Source organism: Portunus trituberculatus, chromosome 24 (genome assembly GCF_017591435.1).
Source record: "Portunus trituberculatus isolate SZX2019 chromosome 24, ASM1759143v1, whole genome shotgun sequence".
NCBI lineage: Eukaryota > Metazoa > Arthropoda > Malacostraca > Decapoda > Portunidae > Portunus > Portunus trituberculatus.
The window spans coordinates 10,058,312-10,068,779 of record NC_059278.1 but is presented as its reverse complement, the minus strand read 5'-3'; the positions used below and the strand labels follow the sequence as shown (position 1 = coordinate 10,068,779).

Sequence of the window (10,468 nt, the reverse complement as noted above, 5' to 3'; positions counted from 1 at the left end):
CTTCCGTCAGAGAGAGAGAGAGAGAGAGAGAGAGAGAGAGAGAGAGAGAGAGAGAGAGAGAGAGAGAGTAAAGAACAATCTAGTATCCAGTTCTTTGCACCATCGTCATCAGCCACGAATTCAAAGCTCAAAACTGACGTGATCTGTTGTAGCATCTTGTGTGTCGCCTGCGTCGCCTTCAGATACGCGGAAGTTATGATGAAATCTTCCTTGCCGGCTCGTGATCGTGATTGGGGCGATAGAGATGATAGAGATGAGGGGGCTTTGATGGGGGGTGACTAAGAGCTGATTATATAAGCTGACCCTCTCTATAACTTGACTTAATCGTGTCTTGACAATGGGTGAGTGAGTGTGTGTCCAGTATTTGTGGTCTGAGTCTATGAATGGCAAAATGTTCCTTCACTTTATATCTTACACTTGTTTGTTGTTCCTGCTCCTTTTAAATGTTTGAGTGTTTTTGTTTTTCTTTTGTGTCCGCCGCCTTCTCCTTCTCTTCTTCCTCCTCTTTGTTGTTGGTGGTGTTGTAGTTATTGTTCTGCTTCTGCTTCTTATTTTTGTTCTTAGCTGACACCATGAACTTGGCTAAAAATAGAAAAAGAGGAATCGTTACTTGATAAATATGTGAAGTGATGAAAATAATGATGTAATAAATAGGTACTAAAGTAAAAACCAGGTGAAGATCTATTACTTTCTTACTGTAAAGTGATAAGAAGTCGCTAATTATCTCCTAACAACTCTACAGACTAATTACACTTTTTTCAGATCTTCACTTTCTTATTGCCTCACCCTTTCAATTTTATCTCATCATTGCAGGTTCGTCAGTGATTACCACCTGCCTTCTCCACCTCCTCCTCCTCCTTCGATTGTCCACTGCGTCATTAGCCTCTGAGGATGTGGAGTTCTTGCCTGGAGTGCCTGTCAAGTCCAATGTGTTGCTGGAGGGGGATGCGGAGGATGAGACTGAAGGGAGAGAGGAGGAAGTGCTTGCCTGCATCAAAGAAAACATTCACTCTTCTCTGATCCAGGCAATGATCATAATGGAGAAGATTGATGATTTCAAGGATGATTATGTAAGTATACCTGAACCTGTGTTTTCATTATATTCTCTCATCAGGATTTTTCAAAAGACATGCAGGTAATCAGTCGAGTTCTTTGTTGTTGTTGTTGTTCCCAGTTTAAATTCCAATTCGAGTGGATGTTTTTAATGAGCATCTTTCTATTGTTTCTGCCCTGTGGCATTCTTTTCGCTTATCTATTTGTCTCTTACGTCTTCTTTCAGCGTAGACCATCTTAGTCTTACCTCTTTGACTTTCTTAGACCCTTTGTTTCCTTCTACTGATGATGGAAAACTTAAGAAAATTGATATTATTTGAAAGTTGTTTTAACCTAGGAAGCTTAGAGAGGTGATAACAATTTAGGCTTATACTGAATTTGTAGCTCCGTCTTTAAAAAACAACTTTACTCACAAATTACATTCAAAACCCGAACAGCCTCCACAAGAATAATCCTATGTTAAAAGTAGTCGAGATAAGATGACAGAACCTTTGACACCTTATCAGTTGTCCATCTGATTTACTTCCTGATATCCTTGATAAGTGATAGAGGAAAAGGTGACCATAGAGAAGACATGTATTACGCTTATTAGGTATAATAGATAGTAAGGAGATATCTCAAAATCTACGTGTGAATGAGAGCAGCAGAGGGTACAGAATTGTAGATATGAAAATCTTTTTAAATCACGTCCTAGAAAATAAGAAATAAGAAAAAAAACAAATATATGAAAAGAAAATAGATCAACAGGTATAGATAAAAGGGAAAAGATAATCAGAGGTCAACGTAATTTCGGAAACGTCTTGCTAATGATCCCTTAATACAATTCAAGACACAGGAAACGATATACAGAAGTAGAGTGTTTCAGTTCAGGTATAGATCAATGACAGGAGTGGATGAGAGCAATGGAATGACAACCAAAGGACAAAGAAAGCAGGGTGCGATCGTGAACTAAGGATAAAATGATGAGATGATTTGCTTTACGTTAGCTTCGAGCAGACTGACAACTTGCAATGATGAATGAAGAAAGTCAGAGAGTGGGTTTGTCTTGCAGTGGAATGAGATATAAAGACAGATGATAATGGTGATGATAATGATGATGGTGATAGTCTGAATACCTATAAGAGAGAAAAGAAGAACAAAAGAAGGATGTTAGCATTAGTGATAAGTATTCAATCCTTTATCCTTTTCCTGAGTCATTACATTCACTACGAGATTACATATCTAGAAAGGAAAATATGTCTAATATGCACTCCATGTTGTATGGTGCTTGTGATAATAGGAATGTTACTCGTGTTTGTGTTATTTTGGCCTGTGAGTTATTGATGGTGCAGATGATGTGTCCAAATTCGCCTGTCTTGCCTGCTTGATTGGACAGCATACGTAATACATGTATGTTTAGGTGTTGTGTTTGCCTCCATGCTTTCATTTCTGTTTACATCAAAATTTTCAGCATTTTATATTTTTTTTCAATTTTTTCTCTCATTTTTGGTTTAACTATTATTATTGCTTATACTAGTGCTTCCCCTTCTCCTCCCCCCTCTCCTCCTCCTCCTCCTCCTCCTCCTTTTCCTTTTCCTTTTCCTTTTCCTTTTCCTTCTCCTTTTCCTTTTCATTCTCCTTCTCCTTCTCCTTCTCCTCCTCCTCCTCCTCCTCCTCCTCCTCCTCCTCCTCCTCCTCTTCCTCCTCCTCCTCCTCCTTTTCCTTTTCCTTCTCCTTCTCCTCCTCCTCCTCTCCTCCTCCTCACAACATGGATTTGGAAACAAGCGGTCTTGTTTAACAAACTTGCTTGACTTTTTCCATGATATATATAATCTGTACGACAACACCAGAGCGGTCGATATCATATATCTTGACTTCCAAAAGGCTTTTGACAAAGTGCCACATAAACGTCTTATCAATAAAGTAAAAGCGCATGGTATAACTGGTGACATTGCAGCGTGGATCGAGGATTGGTTGTCTGATCGTAAACAGCGAGTTGTGATCAATGGTAAATCTTCAGACTGGATTAACGTAAGCAGTGGCGTTCCTCAAGGATCAGTTCTGGGACCTATTCTTTTTATTATATATATTAACGACATTGATGAAAGAATAAATTGTAAGCTCTCAAAATTCGCAGATGACACAAAAATTGCAAACTGAGTAGACTCAGAAAGCCAAAGACAACTTTTGCAAAGAGATTTAGATACTCTCATCGAATGGTCAAACAAGTGGCAAATGAAATTCAATATAGATAAATGCCTTGTTTTACACTTTTCTTTAATCGCATAGTTAATATATGGAATAGTTTGCCATCAAATGTTGTCAACTCAGGTATATCGAAACGTTCAAAGTTCGCCTCGATAAATACTTTGTATCTAATCCCCGGTTGTCGCTATTCATTTCCGAATAACTTGCGGTTTTTCTTTTATCTCCCGGGCCTCTGATCGTGGTTTACATTGCCCGTTAGTTTGAATTACTCTCACCCTCCATACATGACACAGATAGCCCGGAGTGAACGGTCACTACTTTTACTCTCGATCTGTGAAGGGCTGTGGATAGTCAAGAGCCCTGACAGTAGGTGACCATCATCGGGATTTAAGGTACCAGGGGTCACCACTGCAGGGTGTAACCATACAGTGTGCGGCGCCCTTTAAAGGGAAGTGCACTTTTACAGTGGTTGTACGGAGCTGGGGCCTGATTGACTGCTGCCTCTCTTGAAAGCGCCAGGCAAGGCTGCCGCACCACCTTTTTGACTCCACATTGTGTTTACATACATACTACATTACACTGCATACACACACAGATAGCCCAGAGTGAACGGTCACTACTACTACTCTCGACCTGTGACGGGCTGTGTTTGGAGAGGGCCTTGTCAACCATTGATCATCATCGGGAACTAAGTACCAGGGATCAATGTTGAAAGGGGTTATCAGCGTACGGCGTCCCTACAGGGAAAGTATGCTATCTCAGTGGATTGAACGGAGCTGTGGCCTGATTGACTGCTGCCTCCCTAGAAAGCGCCAGGCAAGGCTGCCGCACCACCCATTCGACATACACACTGTGCACAAACACAAGTAGTCAGACGTAGATTACACATTTCCTTTTCATTCTCTACTAAAATTCCATGTGATTTTTTAATATCACATGGTTTCGCTTTTTTTCCTGCCAGCCTCGGCTGGAGGGAGGGGTGGGTGGGGAGGAGCCTTCTGCTTTGCTGTCCTGTCTCTTCCACTGGTAGTTAGTAGATAGTCTCCACAAACAGCCTAGTAAGGACCTAAGGGTCTGTTGCTGTTTGTCTTCCTTTGTATATTCCTTTGTATATTCCTCCTCTTCCTCTTCCTCTTCCTCCTCCTCCTCCTCTTCCTCTTCCTCTTCCTCTTCCTCTTCCTCTTCCTCTTCCTCCTCCTCCTCCTCCTTCTTCTACTACTGCTACTGCTACTGCTACTGCTACTACTACTACTACTACTACTACTACTACTACTACTACTACTACTACTACTACTACTACTACTACTACTACTACTACTACTCTCTGGCCTCTAGCGTTGCTTTCCTATTTCCTCCTCCGCTTCAAACCTTCTTTAACATAACTATGACTTTTTGTTATGTTTCTTCCTTTTTTTCCTCCTCCTTCTCCTCCTTCTCCAATGGGGGAGGCCCCTACCGGTTCGAGCAGTCCCGGTTGCTGGCGCAGATAACACACACCTTTCCCATTACCGGGCCTGGCGCGCCTCTGCCCCTCACACTCCGCCGGCGGGAGGGAAAATAAAGGGTATCATTAACTCATTGCCAACAGCAGCGTGTGACTTTCCATGGAACGAACCAATATTGATCTTCAATTATCTGATAAACAAATGAGAAAGAGAGTAACTATTCTGATTCTGTTAATTGGGAACGAAGTGTATTTCAATATTTCATTGAAATCGAATCTCGTATCACTAATGTGTTTGTTTTTTGTTTTATTAATGTTTTCTGTTTTTTTCATTGATATATTATTGCAATGATGATGTTTGAACTCTAAAGTAATATAAATGCGAGTGTTTGTATTTCAAAGTGTCTTGTAAGTAGACTCAATAGCTATTAGTAATAACAGTTGTTGCTTTGTATCACTTACATTGTTTTAGTGGAGGGAATGATGGATGGGGATGAGCCTTCACCTTTACTGTCCGACGTCTCTGACTTTAAATTACAGTGTAGTTATTCACATTATTGGAAGTGTTGCAGTGTGTTCCCTCTTCGTGTTCCATTGTATTGGTGCCGGTGTTGGTGATGGTGATAATAGTAGTGATAGTTATGGTGATGGTGATGATAGTGACAATAATAGTCAAGGAGGTGGTGGTAGTGGTGGTGGCGTAGCCTTTATCTTACCTAACACAGGAAAACGACATTCTTATATGCAAGGCTGATAAGAATATCTGATTGTTGTTTATCAGTATTAAGCAGAGGGTGACTGTCAATAGTGTTTATCTTTTATTCTCTCTCTCTCTCTCTCTCTCTCTCTCTCTCTCTCTCTCTCTCTCTCTCTCTCTCTCTCTCTCTCTCTCGCTAACAGTCGTTCTTGCTTCATTAATTTGTCTTATCTGACAACTGCATAACATGTCCTGGATCTGCCTGTCTCTCTGTCCAAAACCCCTCGAGTCCAAACTAATTGGCTGCCTCCACTCCCTTCCTCTACTTTATATGATCCAGAATTTCTCGTCACTTAATTATTCTCCCCTTCATATTCCTGTCGCAATAAAAGCTTCTCTTACTTATTTCAGTTGTAGCTTTTTTTTTTTTTACCTTATACGCTTAGCAGGATATGACTCCCCTTCCCTTAACAATTTAACATTTAAGTCCTTTCTATCTGAACTTGTTTATCAGAAACTTCCATTTCATACCTAGAGGAAGTGTCTCAATGTCTTATATTGGTATTTGTTAGAGTTGCTTATTTCTACATTAACACTATATCTATAATAGTTATTTTATTACCATTGTCAGTCTAAGCACCTTCTCTCATAATCATCGCTTGAAGGGAATGATCTGCTATACACCTGTTTGTTACACCTGCTCTTTATTACTTCAAAAGATTATTACCCTCTTTTATAATTAATTTGACTCTTCTTTCTTATAGCTATCATATTAGTAGCGAGTTACACATCATTGTAATACATACCTGTGCTATTAACTTCCTTTCTAATTACTCTACCTTTGTTCAGACCGTTTGATTCCTCTCACTGTGTTGGAAGTGTCCGGCACTTACTTCTCTTGTTGTACTGGCCTGCCCTTACTCCATTTGACTCATTTCCTTATTTTATTTTCGTCTTGTATTTTAAATTTCGTCTTGTCTTTTACTCTCTCTCTCTCTCTCTCTCTCTCTCTCTCTCTCTCTCTCTCTCTCTCTCTCTCTCTCTCTCTCTCTCTCTCTCTCTCTCTCTCTCTCTCTCTCTCTCTCTCTCTCTCATATACGAAAAGCGCCTGTTAACCACCCGCACTGTCTTATTTGTTCCTGTGTACACTGGCTTGCTGGTCCGTGACTCTTCCTGGTTCTTGCTACACACAGACGCTGGCCAAGTTTGAAAGATCGTGGACAGAGTGCGACAGCATCTTCCCCAAGGACTGGGACGATAATGTCCTGGAGGTGTGCAGCGTGGACCAAACCTGCTCCACAGTGCTTCCTTCCCTACCGACCACCTCCGCGCCTCCACCCGCCACAGACACCGAAGTCGCGCAGATGCTTGACGAGATATTCGGTAACATCCTCCGTTTCCTTTTCGCTTTCGAGCAAATGGTGATCGAGCAAGGGATGAGGGAGGATATATTCGCCAAGCAGATGTTCGACGCCTATACTAACCATGAAGTGCTGGCGAAGCGTCTGGAGGAGGTGCATGTAAGGTGTGGGCTGCAACCAAACACATCAGCTCTGGAGCCGCTTCACGGAAAGATGTACGTGGACACCAGTGAAACTCAGGCTCACATCAGGGGTTTCAGTACCCTTCGACAAAGTCTCCAAGGGCTTCAGCTTCTGTTGGATATGTTCTTGGAGGAGAAGGCTAACATAAGGAGGATCAAGGAGGATGAAGAGGATGAACAGGACGAAGAAGAAAGGCGGGATAGAAGGAGTAGGATGAGGATGAGGAGGAGGAGGGGGAGAAATAATAGCCGTGAAAAAAAGAATAGGAAAAACAGGAAGGAAAGTAAGAACAAGAGGAGGAAGAATTATCTTGACTGAATGGATGAATAAGACATATAGAGACTTTCTGATTGGACTGATTACTGCTGACGAGGGATAACCAAGCACGTACACACACACACACACACACACACACACACACAATAATGAGCTCTGAGCTCGTTCCGTAGGGTAACGTCTGGCTGTCTCGTCAGAGACTGCAGCAGATCAAACAGTGAACACACACACACACACACACACACACACACACACACACACACACACACACACAAGTATCCATGGTACTTAAAGAAAAAAATGGCATGATTAATATTATATTTTATACTTCTATTTATTCATATTTTACTTAGGATTTTTACTCTTATAATTAATTATTTGCATGTATTTATTTAATTACTAACAAATTTTTATTGGCTACCTGGTTTGCATAAATTGATATATATTGGTGAAGTCTTTTCTTGATAGTCCTAACTACCTGCACTAACACTAACGACCTAAACAAGCTAATTATGCTCCTCAACTCTTCACTCTGCTTGATCCGCTTTATGCAAACTTGGGTCAAATGAGAGAGAGAGAGAGAGAGAGAGAGAGAGAGAGAGAGAGAGAGAGAGAGGTGGGAGTCTTGATTTATTTAATTTATCTTACAAATAACGTTAAACATCATAAAACAGAGAAACAATGGTGGTCAGCGAAAACAAACGGTGTATGGGACGCTCACACATTCATCCATACAGACACACACAAAAAAAATAATAATATGAGGAATGAAATAAGCAACAGATGCTACACAGGGCAGAGGGCAAAGGGTTATCGGAAAATCAACCAAAGTGAGGGTAGCGCACGAGAATCTCTTTGAGAATATCAGGTATCAGAATGTGGCAACAGACAGTATCCAGCAACAGATCTTGGGGTAGGAGGTGCTGAACATTAGGGCGCTTCAGACAGTAGTGCTCGATGGTGTTTGTAAGCTGTATGCGGCTCATGTAACACCAGCTGTGAAGGGAGGCTCGACCTCCATCCCCACAATCTGCTACAGCAGACGGTAGCCTCAGACGCACAGTGACAACGTTGAGTCGCCGATCTATGAGTTGATGGCGACAATACGTGTACTTGTGACAGCAGACTGAATCCTGATATAGATGGTGACACTAAACGGCCTCTCAGCATCCTTGTAACGCCGCACAGGTAGAGAGAGAGAGAGAGAGAGAGAGAGAGAGAGAGAGAGAGAGAGAGAGAACAAAAAGAATAAGATGAAAGAAATAAAAAAGAAAAATCATTTCATACCGAACGTAACCAGCAACCTATTCAAAGCAACTGTTTCGAACCGTTCCAACTCTCTGCTACCAAGGTTCAGTCCGCCAGAAGCCTCAATAATGCAGGCAGGGAGGATGGGGTTGGGGCGCGGTGGAAGATGGGGAATGGGGAGGGTGACTAAATCTGCTTCGAACAACAACAGAACGAACACAATGACGCCTCGAAATAACCTCCCTTGCCCGCACGGCGATTGCTTCACTGCTTCACAAAGAGGGTTCGCCAAATAGGAGCCTGAAACACCACTCAGCGTTCGAAGCATTGCCCGAATTTCAGATTTTGTGTGTAGGTATGTGGAAAAAGTTGATTTTGCTTATGATTTTCTTGGCCGTTTTGAGAGAGAGAGAGAGAGAGAGAGAGAGAGAGAGAGAGACGCAAAGGGAAGTGTCTCATGAATGTGGTTCTTTCATTTTCGTACCTTTTATATTTCTTTATTTTCTCTCCTTTTCTTATAATCTAGGTTCTTTTCTTTAATAGGTTTTGCTCTCTCTCTCTCTCTCTCTCTCTCTCTCTCTCTCTCTCTCTCTCTCTCTCTCTCTCTCTCTCTCTCAGAAAGAAAAATGGATGCAATATCGCTTGAATGTAATTATAGTTACTTTATGATCCCCTTACTGACAGTTATTTTTCTTACAGCGTCGTCTCTCTCTCTCTCTCTCTCTCTCTCTCTCTCTCTCTCTCTCTCTCTCTCTCTCTCTCTCTCTCTCTCTCTCTCTCTCTCTCTCTCTCTCTCTCTCTCTATATATATATATATGTCTCTCTCTCTCTCTCTCTCTCTCTCTCTCTCTCTCTCTCTCTCTCTCTCTCTCTCTCTCTCTCTCTCTCTCTCTCTCTCTCTCTCTCTCTCTCTCTCTATATATATATATATATATATATATATATATATATATATATATATATATATATATATATATATATATATATATATATATATATATATATATATATATATATATATATATATATATATATATATATATATATATATATATATATATATATATATATATATATATGTGTGTGTGTGTGTGTGTGTGTGTGTGTGTGTGTGTGTGTGTGTGTGTGTGTGTGTGTGTGTGTGTGTTGTGTGTGTATGTGTATGTATATTTGTTTGTTTGTATGTGTGTGTGTGTGTGTGTGTGTGTGTGTGTGTGTGTGTGTGTGTGTGTGTGTGTGTGTGTGTGTGTGTGTGTGTGTGTGTGTGTGTGTGTGTGAGAGAGAGAGAGAGAGAGAGAGAGAGAGAGAGAGAGAGAGAGAGAGAGAGAGAACAAGCGCATGATTTAAAGGCAACACGTGAGACGCCCTTTGAGGAAGGTACCTCGTAAGTTATCCTCTCTCTCGTCTTCTTTCTCTTCCTTTTTCTTCATCCTCTTTATCCTTCTGTACTTCTTGATCTTGTGTTACATAACTTCATGTATCAAATTTTTAGTTTTATTTCTATTTAGCTTCTAAAATCATGAAAGTCAAACTAAAAGGAGGATGGAGAGGAGGAGGAGGAGGAGGAAGAGGAGAAGGAGGAGAAAGAGGAGGAGGAGGAGGAGGAGGAGGAGGAGGAGGAGGTAGAGAAGGTTTCCACAGGTGTGCGTTATATTAATTAACACAAGTTGCTTCAAAGATCCAAGATAAATATTCTTTCTTCAGTTCCTGTTCCTGTTCCTGTTCCTTCTTCCTTCGGGCGATACATTGCCACCGCCAGCATCACCACCACCAGCGCCACTGCCACTATCACCATCACCATCACTTTTATGTTTTAAGCTACACGCAAATGTACAGAAAAAAGACGTATAAGACGAGAGAGAAAACAAAATAATGGAGATGTTGTGAAAAAGGAGAGTTACAGCAGTGAGAGGGAAAGGAGAGGTAGGGAAGGAAAAGGAGAGAGAAGGGAGGAAAGGAAGAAGAGTGGGAGCAGTGAGGCGTGGTCTCTTGAGGCGAATAAACACAATTACGAGAATA

General features: G+C 41.3%; 1 protein-coding gene across 1 annotated transcript in view; it reads left to right on the top strand.

The window, feature by feature from the left end:
* The first annotated feature begins 337 nt into the window (after positions 1-337).
* The window catches only part of LOC123508160, a 26,529-nt gene continuing 16,398 nt past the window's right edge, over positions 338-10,468 (top strand). The window contains exons 1-3 of the mRNA XM_045261696.1: positions 338-341; positions 763-1,070; positions 6,575-7,347. Of these exons, the coding sequence (XP_045117631.1) occupies positions 338-341; positions 763-1,070; positions 6,575-7,243 (981 nt within the window). The 3' untranslated portion in view covers positions 7,244-7,347. The remainder of the gene's footprint in view (positions 342-762; positions 1,071-6,574; positions 7,348-10,468) is intronic.